Genomic DNA, 14169 nt, shown 5'->3' on the forward strand with positions numbered 1-14169 from the left:
TACAGGTTTTTTAGATTCAATATTGCAAAATGATACAGTAGTGCAGGTTATCAATATAAATATTTTTTGTTAAACAGAGTATATCCGTATGTTAAACAGAGTATGACATCAAACATACAGCTGACAATTGAATAATATTAATATTAATAATTGAATATGATGTACAAGTATCAAACATACCAAAGATTGATGCAACTTCATATATTTTACAAAATTCACATTACGTTTGACGATATTTTAATATTTAATAGAAAATGTAAAACCTAACTAATAATCTATAACATTTGTATCTCGTAAAATATTTAGCTTTCGACAAATTTATATGTAATACTTTTATGCACAGAATAATAAGACAAATTAATTGGTGCAAAGAAATCGCATAGTTGTTTGTAAGAAAAAATACATATTGGAAATTACATTTATATTTTTCATTATAAACGAACCATCCTGTATATATGTTATTAATAAAATTATTTATTTCTGGAAAAACAAATAGTCATAATGCTCGAATACTTATAGAGACAAAACATGCGTGCTAAGCATGCCCCGATATGCATGGGAAGTTATATTAAATATTTATATTTGTGTTTATATGTGTACAGTGTACATACTTCACATCGAATCACGAAACTAGTTAGCTGATATATAAGATATTTTAAAAATCCGGAAACGTTAAAATTTCTCGATAAACTATAGCGAAAAATATGTAAGAAGCAAAGTAGTAGGATTTAAAAAATTTATTTAATTATGATAAGAATTAGACTTTGGAAGTTTCCAAGATATGAATGTCAAGTTGAATTTTTTAAATAAAACTCCCCATTTTTTTATTACATATTCTTGTAGTTTATTAAAGTCACAATTACTGTGCTGCGGATGCTACCGTATGCCATATCCAATTATATATAGAGATCAGTGTTAATGCGGGGTCTACAATGCAGTCGTAGAGTCGTAAGTCGTAAGAAATTAACCAATCGCAGTCGATTATTCTTCTATGCTTTGTTTGTGATTGGTCAATTTTTTACGACTTACGACTCTACGACTGTATTGTAGAACAGGCATAAAAGGTGATGCGTCCTTTGTCTGCTAACGTGTTAAGGCCATCGCACACGAATGTCCATAACCATAAGCATAAGACATAAGCATAAGCTTGAGGACCAATCAGAAAATAGTTTTAGATCTAAATAATTCAATAAGATTAAAAATAACCATGAACTTAAATGTAACATGAATTTCAACCCGTTGATGCCTGTTCTACAATACAGCCGTAAGTCGTAAGTCGGAAGAAATTGACCAATCACAGTCGATTATTCTTTTATGCTTTGTCTGTGATTAGTCAATTTCTTACGATTTACGATTTATTTACGATTGTATTGCAGAACAGGCATAAGAGATCTGATAGAATACTCCAATGAACGCTCACATAAGAGCCTATCCAGACAAACTTGCATAGTCGCATAAACGTATGCATAAAAAAATTGATTGGTCCATTTTCTTATGCATTTGCTCATGGACCAATCAATTTCCTTATGTATACGTTTATGCGACTATGCAAGTTCATCTGGATAGGCCCTAACCGTTGTGTTTTCTGAATACAACTATTGCTTTTCATATCGCGTTGTCATGGTGCCAACGGTTTCGAGTTTGCACCACTAAAGCCCCTTACACAATGCCAGGCAACAGGCAATAAGAACAGGAAATAACATACAAGAGAAAGAGAGAAAAGCTATTTCTCTCTTTTTCTTTCCTACATTATTCTCTATTCCTATTGCCTGTTGCCTGGCATTGTGTAAGGGGCTTAACCAGAGCAGTGATCGAATTCATTAGAGATCGTACTTATATACATAATATATGTCATTATATACATAAATTAGTCTCAGCATAAATGATTAAAGATAATAAAATAATATTATCATTATTTTTTTATAGAATAAAGAAATAGATCATATATGGTTTATTATGTTTTTGTATTTAAGCATAATTTATAAATTAAGTTAGGTTAGGTGTATGATTACTTTTAATACACGATGCAATCAACTAAATTTATTCAACAAAAATATATTTGTTAGAAAAAATGGCAAAAGTACATTATTTCTTAATAAAAAGAAATCAAAAGCACTATGTGTGCACAAGCAAAGAAAAGAAGATTAATGATATTATAATAGCTAGACATGGTATGTATTTTAATTTAAACATATTTATTTTTAAATTATTTGTAATTTTTTTAGAGATCAAAAAATGTAATTTAATATGCATTTAAAATTATCATTATTTTTATTTTTCCAGAAAATTGTGTTATACTTAAAAGTATTGCAAATAATTTAAACATCAGAGTTCCTTACATTTACATAAGAAAACTTATAAGACAAACAGGTAAGAAAGTAAGACGTATTGAATGTACTATTAAAAATATTTTTATAAAATATATAAAATTTTGAAAGTTATCTATAATATTTATAGCATTATAACTGTGAAATATTAATTCTTAATTAATTAGATAAAGCAACGCACTTCAAAAGACAGCTTCCAATTATAACAGAAGAGAAAGTATTACCGAGCAAACTTCGCATAAAAAGTATTTTTTCTATTTTTAATTTAATCATTATATAAGTTTTACATTACTATTATTTTCTATTTTTATTCTCTCTCTCTCTCTCTCTCTCTCTCTCTCTCATTTATAAAAATGAATTGATCTATTAGTGTTGTTTGATATTTAAATTATTATAAATTAAAAGATTTGGGTTACTTTTTTATTTTATTATTTATTAATTAGAGAAATCTTTTGATTGTTTATTAGATTATTAAAATACATTGTCATAATTTTAACAATTGTCAATTATAGTTGTGAAAAAGAAGTTATGTGCAAATCATAATAAAGATAATGATCAAGTTAAAGTACTTAATAATAACTATCAAAAACACAAAAGTAAGATGAAGATAAAAGATGTGACAAAAATAGAAGAAATTAAAGTAAATTCAGACAATAATAAGCAAAATTATAGTAGGAGGATCAATAACCTGCAAGATGGATCACGTATGTATTAATTATATACAATCATTATTTTTGAAATATTTTTTTAATGCTTTTGATCTGTTATTTTGTGTATGTAATATTATTTGTACAACTAGTGAAAGGGTCTGGCAATTGTAAAGATTATAAGTATGAAATAACAGAAATAAAATTGAAAGATAAAAATAAAATCTATTTAGATATCATTTTACAAAGTGATAAGAACAAACATAATAATGAAATCATAAAATCATAAAATGTCTATATAAGTATTGTTTATATAAGTACATGATATTATTTATTAATGTAATAACAAATGGAATTGAAGATAGTAAAATGAAAGATGTAAATGAGTAAACTACGTATATGTTTTATAAATCGAACAAATGAACAAAATATAAATAAATTTAGTTATAGAAAATGTTTTTTTATAAAAATTTAAATAATTTTAAAATATCTTATATAGTATTTATTTGCTGATTTTTTCTTAATCTATTATTTTGAATTAAATTATTAAATTATTATTATATTAAATATTTTATTTCAATATTTTTGTCTATTTTATACAGCTTATCCAGTTTTACTTGCTGCGTTTAATCGCGCATTTTATAAAAAATTATCAAATAATACAAATTTTAATAAAGAAGTAACATGTAATGACAAAAAAAATAAATCTGAAATTATACAAAAACCGGAAATCTGCAGGTATAAATATATCCTTGAAATTTTTTAAATGTTGCATATAATAATAAAGTAATTATTCTTTACAGTTCAACAAAATTCAAATAATTTACTTATTATAATTTAGTTATTGCAGATATGATAATAAATTATAATTTTCTTTATAAAATTATAGAATTATATGAACAATCATCTGTCAAAATGTCATCTATTACTGGTACAAGAACATTTGTAAGCAAGTATATAAAATGCATACGATAGCATAATAAATATATATTAATCCTTTCGTATGTTATCTGTGCATGAAATTAAAACGATATTTATAGAATATTTATATATACACATACAAACATAGTATAAATAAAACAATGTTATTTAATTACAATTTTTTAATTATTAAATTTTATCTATTTCTAAACAAGATTTTATTTAATATATAGAAGAAAGTTATTTTTAATATATTTATATAAAATTAACTTTTATAAAAATTTTTAAAATTATTTTTCTTGCAAACATAGAATTATCTTTTTACTAAATTGTTCTCTTTACTAATGTAAAAAAATTATTTTGTATTATTTTACGTTACAATTTATATATAAATGCATCAATAATTAAAAACTGTAGCTAGCCTTGTTTCATTTTATTTCGCATTTGTTGATTTCTTTGTTCTCAAAATATATGCTTTATAAATTATTATATTACTGAAAATATTATATATTTTTTATTAGAGGTAAAAGAGGCTTGCATGCAAAGCATGTTTTTTTGCTTGTTAAGCACTTATAGATTGGCTGATTTTATTTTGATCTTTTTTATGATTAATTTGTATTAAAATATATTATGAATTTTATATATATATATATATATAAGAAAGTATATAAATTATTTTATATTTGATTTCAGGAATGAATCTCTAAGTGACCCGCTAAATTCAGTTACATTTGATGAAGAGTCAATTTTAAAACAAATCGAAAATAATAACAATAATAAGGAATTAGAAAGCAATTCATTAAATTACATTAATATAAGCAATATATCTTTGGTAACAGATGAGTCGATATCTCTTAATAATACATATACGGTAGAAGATTTTCCTGAAATAGAAGATGTCGAAAGTTAGTTAATAATTATTTAAGTTTTATTAATAATATTTTGCTTATGTATATTAATAATATTAAAGTATGTAAGTTCTATTAAAGTTATTAAATCTATTAAAATTCTATTAAATAATTGTTTATACGGATTTAATTTACATTATGTATAATATCAACATTGTATATGATATGTTAACATAAGAGCTAACATATTTAATTATTTATATAATAAAATTTTATTTTTAGAATTAGAAAATACATTAGTAACACAAGCAGAAGATGAACTAGAGAAAAAACAAAGTATCGAAGATATTGAAAATGTCAAAGATGATAATAATTTTGATAAAGATTATGCACCATCGGAAAATTCAATTACCGATACAGATTATGAAAGCAATAACGAAATTGAAAACGAAAATATATCTAATAATCTAAACATATCGACTAATTTCAATTTATCATCAACGGCAAACGCAACGGGCACGTCAGGATGTGATGACGATCAGCTTACAGTTGATAATTCTTGTAGCGGCATAAAGAAATATTATTGTTTTTATTGTAAATTACCAAAAGCAAAAATTGCAAGACATTTAGAAAGTGTACATCGGAATGAAGAAGATGTCAAAAAATTCAGTGAATTACCGAAAGGATGTCTTGAACGTAAAAGAATAATTGAAACAATACGTCGGAAAGGAGAATTTGAATTTAATACGGACAAAATATTAAATGATGGAAAATTACATGTTGTTAGACGACCGAATGCTAGATTTACAAAGAAAGCAACTGAATATGGAGTGTGCATCAAATGTCACGGATTTTTTTCCAAAAATACTCTACAAAATCATATTCGCAAATGTGTAAAACTAAACCATTCTAAAAATCGAACAATAACAGTTCTCGGCCGGGCAATTCTCGGAAGAATTAACGAAGTAGCTTCTCAAACTCTAAAAAAAGTAGTTTTTCCAGTATTAAGAGAAGATTCTATTACGCGTCTTATAAGATATGACGAATTGATTATTTAGTATGGTAACAAACTTTGTATGAAATATAAGCCACAACATCAACACGATATGGTGCGGAATCGATTACGGACACTTGGACGATTTTTAAAGGCATTAAAAGAAATAAATAATGAAGTTACGGATTTTGCCTCATTGTATCAACCAAAATATTACGATGATTGTATCAAAGCTGTATATAAAGTAGCTCGATATGACCCAGAAATTCAGAAGTTTGGTGCCGCTTCTACAGCATTTCAACTAGGTACATTATTAAAAGAAGTTGGTGAGTTATGGCGGTCACAATGTATTAAAAATCACGATCCTGTTAACAAAGTTCTAGTTGAAGATTTTCTTTCACTTCGTAAAGAAGATTTTGGTCATTCAGTTAATAAAACAGTAATGAAAACGAGAGCACATATCACGCGACAAAAAGTAGAAATAGCTCCAAGTATGAATGATATAAAAAAGCTTAACAATTATGTGAACAATAAGAGACGTGAAACATACAAACTTTTAAAACAAGAATTTTCTTACAATACATGGCTAGTTCTCGGTGAAAGTACATTAATTTCTTTGCAAATATATAATAGAAAACGTGCAGGTGAAATGCAAAGAATATTATTGGAAGATTTTTATACTTATGAAGGTTTAAATGAACAAAACGATTTGGATCTTTTTAAATCTCTTTCAAATTCAGCAAAAGAAATTGCACGCAAATATGTACGATTTCAAATTAGAGGAAAGCTGGGACGCCCTGTTCCTGTTTTGTTACATTCTGATCTTCTAAATCAGCGCTCGGAATTAGTTGCACATTTCGAGCCGATTTCCGAGACGACGCCTCCTGTTCCCCCACTACCGCCCGGCCGCTGGCGGCCGAGCCGCCGATAGCTCTGGCGCAGGAGCGTTTTATATAAGATATAAACTGGGTTGTTGAGGTACCTCTCAGAAAATAGTAATATTTTCTTTGTTACATAAATAATGTTTATTTTCATTAATAATTAAATATATATATATTATGTAATAATAAAAATAAACATTATTTATGTAATGAAGAAAATGTTACGATTTCCTAAAAGATGCCTAAACAATCCAGTCTATTTCTAATATAAAACGCTCCTGAGCCAGAGCTATCGGCGGCTCGGGCGCCAGCGGCCGGGCGGTAGTGGGGGAACAGGAGGCGTCGTCTCGGAAATCGGCCCGAAATGTGCAACTAATTCCGAGCGCTGTTCTAAATTGTATAAAATTATTTATAGAATACCGAGGTCAAGCTAATGTACACTCAAAAAATCCGTATGTTTTTGGTATACCAGGTTTTCATAAGCAGAGATTTAAATATCTAAGAGCGTGTGATCATATGCGAAAATTTGCTTATGAGTGTGAAGCTGATCACCCTGAAAGATTGCGGGGTACTCTTCTTAGAAAACATATTGTAACTAATTGTCATAAATTAAAATTAACAGAACAAGAAGTGTCCGAATTAGCAAATTTTGTGGGACATAAAGAAAATATTATCGGTTACCTCAAAAAGAGGCTGATATTCTCAACATCAGTAAATATCTGGAAGCTGCACTAGGTACAAATGATAACTCTGAAGATGATAGTACTGACGAAAGTGATAACAATGACGAAGATAATAATGATATTACCAGATTGAATAGCAATAGTGATAACGATACTATCAAATTGAATAACATTACTACTGATGATGATCTCACTAATCTTAATGATAACATACAAGGTATAAAACAACAATTATTATTATTTTGATTTGTAGTTTTTAAAAATCTTGCTATTTAAAAAAAATTATTTTTACGCAAACATAATTAAGATATGCTACATTATTTATAGAATTTTATTATCTTATTATCTATTTACAGATAACAATTTTCTTGTGAAAAAAAGAAAAATCATGGAAGATCCAAAGAGAGAAATTATACAACAGTAAGTTTAGTATTTGTATATATATAATCAGATACATCAGATTATATATATATATATATATATATATATATATATATATATATATATATCAGCAGATTTGATTTACAACTTATTTGAATTTGAATATTTTTTTTTTTATTGTATACACATATTTAATAAGCTAAAAGTTTTGCATTAATATAAAATATTTATTTAAATTAATTATATAATTCTATATTTATTTTAAAAATTGTAACTTTTTAATTACAGAAAATAAAGTACAACCAAAATGCAACCGCATACGTTGGAATGATAAAGAAAAAAATATAGTGATGGAAAAATTTAGCACATATTTGAATACCCATAAATGTCCTACAAATCAAGAAATTGCAACTCTGATAGCAAGTAATTCTTGTTTACAAACGCGAACAGTAAATCAAGTAAAAACTTGGTTTAACAATCAACAAAAAATTTTACGTAATAAATTTTAAATTTTACGCTTTATATTTTTGTTATTATGAGAAATATTTGAAAAATGTTTAATAAGATGTTGCTTAAATATTATAGTTTGATATACTTGTTGAAATTACTTAAAATGGAAAATATTCTGTTATCTCTTTCTTTAATTTGCATAATTAAATTTTTACTTTTATTTTAAAAAATTAATGTTTTTTTTGTTTCAATGAGTAATTTACAAGTATTCACTCTTATCTAGTGTTACGTTTGTAATAATTATAAACATGTTTTATAGGCTTTTGTTAAGTACAAAACATATCTATTATAAAAATATAACGATATTTTATTGTAATGTATATGTTTAATAATTAATAAAAAAACTGTATGCTTTAATCTGTATGTTATGTATTTGTATGTCAAATAAAAACTGTATGCTTTAATCTGTATGTTTAATGTAAAAATAAATAAAAATACACTGGAAAAAAAGTTTTGTTGTATTATAAGAAATTCTGGTTGATTCTACTAGTACGTTTGTTCAAAAATGGACGAAACAAATTTGTTGTTGGAATTACCAGAAGATTCTGTTAAATTTCATCCTGTTTAAATCTATTAGAATTTCTTGTAAACCTTACTACATCGTGTTGTTAGATTTACAAAACTCTACCAGAATTTCTTGTAAACCTTACCACATTGTGTTGTTAGATTTACAAAACTCTACCAGAATTTCTTGTTAACTTTATTATATTGTTTTGTTAGGTTAACACAACTTTGTAGTTAAAAAACAAGTTCGGATAGGTGTGGTTTTTGTAAAATACTAACAATATATTTTGGTTTAAAATATACTCAGTGATGTGATGTTTCCTACCGGGCTCTCGGCTCCCGAGCCCGGTAGGAAACATTACATCACTGGTATACATATATTTCATAAAAAAAAAAAAAAAACACCACGTGATCATAAAACTTTTCGGATGTAAGGCTGATGGCAAAGACCGAGACGTAAAAACTTATGTATGTCGTAGTCGTTTCCACACGTATCCAATAACCTTTCACGACTTACGTTTTTCTCTGCCTTACCATACGTCCACGACAGACGTCTACGACAGACATAAGTGCTTACTTCTCGTTCTCTGCCATCGGTCTAACTAATATTCCGTAATGGATTCCACGACGCGACGTAAAACTTTAGCGAGCTCAGTTGAGACTGTTCCGACTACTTAACGCTATTGCTTCGCGAAAGATCTAATGCGCGCGATACACGCCGCGAGTAGCGAGGGCGCAGTAGCAGTGTAACAAATGAATGCGGCGAACAGTTGATCAACCGTTTAGTGAGTGATGACAAAACTGTTGCAGAGCGCTGCGATTTATGTAAATATAACAAGAAGTTTTGTAGATCCAACAAGAAAACACTTATTCAAATCCTTATAGTAAAGTTAACCAAATGGTGTTGATATAAGGTGTAAAATTTTGTGACGATAACCAGAAATTCTGTTTCGTTCGACTAAAATACGGTCAACCAAAAGAATTTTGTTAATATAATAAAACCATTTTTCTCAGTGTAGTAATCATAATATATATAGTTGCTCACATTCTGATAATAATTTCTCTTGCATTTTGATTCAGAATAAATTAATAGTATCTTTTTTTTGTTCAAACAATTAATTTCGATAGCACTTGTACGTATATAACATGCTTCTTATCCTTTTTTAAAACTTAGGATTATAAAGTACCCCAAAGTAATCAATATACATGTAAAGTCTCCGAAGTAATCATTTTATACTTTTTGGTGCATATATTCGTTATTAACTATCATATATTGAGGAAATTAGAAATACGCGAATCAGTAGTTAACTATGCATCGTATCCAATTGTTATATTAATGAGCAAAAAAATGTCCTCGAAGTAATCAACTTGCGTATATATATATATATATATATATATGGGGCATTCTTTCTCAACTTTACATCCATGCTGCCCATTTCCTATTTAATCTAAAAAATTTTGAAAAAATCTTAAAATTTACAGAAAAATGTAAGTTTTCCAATGGCGCGTGGCAAAATTATCAAATTCAATTGGATCATACTTAAAATTTCAAAAAACCGAAAAAAAATAATAAAAACGGTAATTATTCAAGTGTAGCGATTATTCATTCGACGTTTTTCTCTTCTAATTAACACTTTTGAGTACTCTGTTTATCTGTGCACTGTCACATAAGTCTAAACTAAAATGGCGGATTCAATATGGCTGCCAAAAATTTAAAAAATTTAAGAAATTAACTGATTTTTATAAAACTTGGTATCAAGGGGTTTTTCGGGTTACTGTATACGAGTCTAAAATTATCTTTCAAAAATACAAAATGGCGGATCCAATATGGCCATCAAAACATTTTGAAAATTTTTAGAAATTAACGGATTTTTATAATACTTGGTATCAAGGACTTTTTCGGGTTGCTAATAACGAATCTGTAGTCGCATTTCAAAAATTCAAAATGGCGGATCTAATATGGCAACTAAGAATTTGAAAAATTTTTAAAAGTAAGGGAGTTTTATAAAATTTGAACAGAGAGTTTTACGGCCAGTTAAATACAAATCTTAAGTTGGATTTCGAAAACTGAAAATGTCAGATCTAATATAAAGACCAAAAATATTGAAAATTTAGGAAATTGACAGATTTTTATAAAACTTGATACTAGAGATACCTCTGATTCTGATGTCGCCTGAGCTTTTACCCCCTACTTTTTGAAATCTTGATATGAAAAAGTCGAACTATTACCAGCATTGGAATATCTCTTAATCACCATTTCTTTGTTGATTGGGACGAAACAGTGATTTCTCAGAATCTCTGGAACTGGTGGAGCTACATCAAATCGTTTTTTCAAAAATCTTTTTGTCTTTTGGTGCTCTTTGTCATTATATGACAGTATACTAATACTTTTAGAATTTTTTTGAGCCCAGTCAACAAGTTTTTCGAATGAAAGAATGGCATCGTTCGGTTTACTAAGGAGGCTAGCTCGCATAGCTTCCCTTTTGAACACAGCACCTACACCGTCTGAAGCACTTTTACCATGTGCAGTGGCATGATAGTTCCATTCCGCTGCAACACCAAAATCCTCTTCGTGATGCATTAGATTCATCATCTGATATTTATTTTTAAAATGCTGTTTTGCCCCATCGCTAAAGTAGATTACTCTTCTTAGCTCAGGAATTATTATTTTCAATTCAGGAATCAGCATCTTTTGTACAGTATATACAGCAGCTGTGTCATGAAGTGTACTATCCGACAAAAAAATAAAACTTTTGTGTTCAAGTACTAACTATTTTTTATAGTAACACACGACAGGAAAGACAGTACATTGTGAATTATTAAAATGGAACGCCTGCGATGCATCTTGCACAACATACTTGTAATTCTCAGAAAAATCTAATACTGCAAGAACTTCACCTTTTTTTAAATTCTCTTTTCTTTCCTGATAGAATCGAGATTGTTCTTTTGCAATAAAAAAATGAGGTTTTAGAATGATAAATTTGTCACAAAATTTATCGACAAATTCCGACGACGGAAGAATTTGCGTCTGAAGAGTTGATCTGTCAGTTGTTGTCCAAACACTGAACTGTATGTGGTGAATACCTTTCTCATCTAACAAGGGGAGCACCAGAGATTGTCCCCTCCGATTTCATTGAACTTAATATATGTTATACATCTATCCTCCCTCTAATTCATCTTATAATAATAGGACCCACCTCTCAAGCATTCGCGAGAAAAACGCGTTTAAAGATTTACGTGTGTGTAATGTACCGTGTAGTAAGAACAGATTGACAGCTAAGCAGCGTAGCCTAGTCGGTAAGGCGCCTGACTACAATACTGCATATTACTGGTTCGAATCTTATTTTTTCCACTTTTTTTTTTTTTAATTTTTCTCGCAACGTACTATTGTGGTGTATGTTTTTAAATATTTAGCCTGTAAAATAACTGTTTTAATTATACAATTGATTTTCTTCTGCACTAGAACTTGTTGGTTCTTGCATTTTTATAAATGTATTCGCACTGCAATTTACACACGGTATGCTCCGAACGCTAGCTACTGCTCGAATGAACCCAACGGTCACAAAACCGTTTCAACAACCTTATAGTGTTACAAAGAAAACAAGTTCTCAGGTAACGCGCGTATAACACAGATATCCTTGTCTGTGTAGTCGAAATTCCTTGCGGCAAGAAAAAAAATCGTGGCTAAAATAATTTTAATTTTTTTAATTAAATATAAAATAAATTTCAACACACATACAATTAGTAATATTTTATTAACACATTCTAAAATTGTATAATAAAATTATATTTTATTCATAAAACCTTAAAAACATTAATAAATAGATGAATTTTATTATAATTTCTGAAATGTAATCAATTGTATAATTAAAACAGTTATTTTACAGGCTAAATATTTAAAAACATACACCACAATAGTACGTTGCGAGAAAAATTAAAAAAAAAAAAGTGGAAAAAATAAGATTCGAACCAGTAATATGCAGTATTGTAGTCAGGCGCCTTACCGACTAGGCTACGCTGCTTAGCTGTCAATCTGTTCTTACTACACGGTACATTACACACACGTAAATCTTTAAACGCGTTTTTCTCGCGAATGCTTGAGAGGTGGGTCCTATTATTATAAGATGAATTAGAGGGAGGATAGATGCATAACATATATTAAGTTCAATGAAATCGGAGGGGACAATCTCTGGTGCTCCCCTTGTAAGAGTTCTTTCAAATGTTTTTTTAGTTCAATAATACTTGGACATTTACTGCATTCACCAATATAACAATTTTCATCAGGATTTTGCACACGATTTGGCGTAAGCAATCTTTATAATCATGTAAAATCACATTGGAATCTTTAGTAAGATTATTTAAATTGACAGAGTCAATCATCAATTTACAATTTTGATGTATCGTACAGACACAGACCGAATGCGTACCATTCGCACCAGCAAGTATACAATGTTTTGGTCGGAGTTGGGCAAATTTACTAAAACTAACATGACAGTCAGGATGGCATTTACTATAAATATCATAAAGACCTTTTAAGTCTGAAAGGAGAAGACGTTTCTGAATCAAATCTCTGCCCTCGTCATTTTTTACTGAAACCATATCTTTCATACCTGGCATGATTCTGCTATTTTCGTCACTATTGTAAAAATCTTTAATTCGTGTAACAGTACTTTCCGGCAATGGTTTACCATTCTTAGCAGTTGTTTCTGCTAAAACGCCTTTAGATGCTTTCAATTCTTTAGCTTTTTTTGCAAAATACCTAGAATAGTTGAATCTCCGAGAAATTTGACTTAGACTCCATGCATCTGGTACTACAGTCAAAATCGTCAATCTCAAAGGATCATTAATTTCAAGAGTGGAAAATTTTTCTTTCAATCCACTCAACATATCTTCCAACTCAATCTCTCTTTGTGATTTTATGTTGCATTCAATTCCACTGAAAGATAATGAAGATGCACCGGAAGATACAGAAATATTCAGTATCATGAGTACAATTATCAAACGTTTTATCAAGACTCGATGAGACGTGCGTATCTTCATTCATGCGAGGATATTTCATTTTCCTACATGCTGCACAAATTTTAGCATTATCTGGAAATTTTGGGAATAATCGTTTGATAACACTCGAAATGCGTCGAAGATTTTTCCCTCTGTGACCTTCCACATTGTAGGGATTGCAACATCTATCATCTATCACCGTGTATACTGGACATATTCAAAATCAAATTCTAAGATTCACGATCAAAAATAGTACAGATAATAGAATTTTCTGTAGTATTGTTCTGAGAGCAGTCCTAAAAGAACGGTTAAAAGTAGCTCTGAAAAGAACTATTCGAAGAAAACCTCAGAGAAACGCTCAAAGTACAAAAAAGCCCAGAACCATGGGAGTCGGATATACAAATCCAAATATTAAAGCGTTTAGAAATTTACGGAATCACAATAAAACGTTTTTTAACGTTAAAATGTTGTAATG

At 28.7% G+C, this 14169-nt stretch overlaps 1 protein-coding gene across 5 annotated transcripts; it reads left to right on the top strand.

Annotated features, from left to right (window-relative positions):
- The first annotated feature begins 1630 nt into the window (after positions 1-1630).
- LOC136998178 (GATA zinc finger domain-containing protein 8-like) lies at positions 1631-7721 on the top strand. 5 transcript variants are annotated; one of them, XM_067350609.1, is made up of 9 exons: positions 1631-2171; positions 2284-2370; positions 2495-2572; positions 2840-3031; positions 3864-3919; positions 4589-4800; positions 5026-6063; positions 7241-7518; positions 7658-7721. In XM_067350609.1, exons 4-7 carry the CDS (start codon positions 3023-3025, stop codon positions 5799-5801), a joined length of 1053 nt encoding a protein of 350 aa, XP_067206710.1. In that variant the 5' UTR covers positions 1631-2171; positions 2284-2370; positions 2495-2572; positions 2840-3022; the 3' UTR covers positions 5802-6063; positions 7241-7518; positions 7658-7721. The 5 variants fall into 5 exon arrangements, with proteins under 5 accessions (XP_067206710.1, XP_067206711.1, XP_067206713.1 ...); XM_067350612.1 differs by having other exon boundaries at positions 1650-2171; positions 5026-6042; XM_067350610.1 differs by having other exon boundaries at positions 1631-2370; positions 5026-6042.
- Positions 7722-14169: the final 6448 nt, after the last annotated feature.

The sequence above is a fragment of the Linepithema humile genome, chromosome 2, assembly GCF_040581485.1.
Source record: "Linepithema humile isolate Giens D197 chromosome 2, Lhum_UNIL_v1.0, whole genome shotgun sequence".
Taxonomy (NCBI): Eukaryota; Metazoa; Arthropoda; class Insecta; order Hymenoptera; family Formicidae; genus Linepithema; species Linepithema humile.

Bases quoted from the DNA above. Each gene is read 5' to 3' on its own strand.
- LOC136998178 (XM_067350610.1), top strand. The intron at 3,920-4,588 runs GTAAGCAAGTAT...ATTTGATTTCAG, and splicing joins TTACTGGTACAAGAACATTT to GAATGAATCTCTAAGTGACC. The intron at 4,801-5,025 runs GTTAGTTAATAA...TTTTATTTTTAG, and splicing joins TGAAATAGAAGATGTCGAAA to AATTAGAAAATACATTAGTA.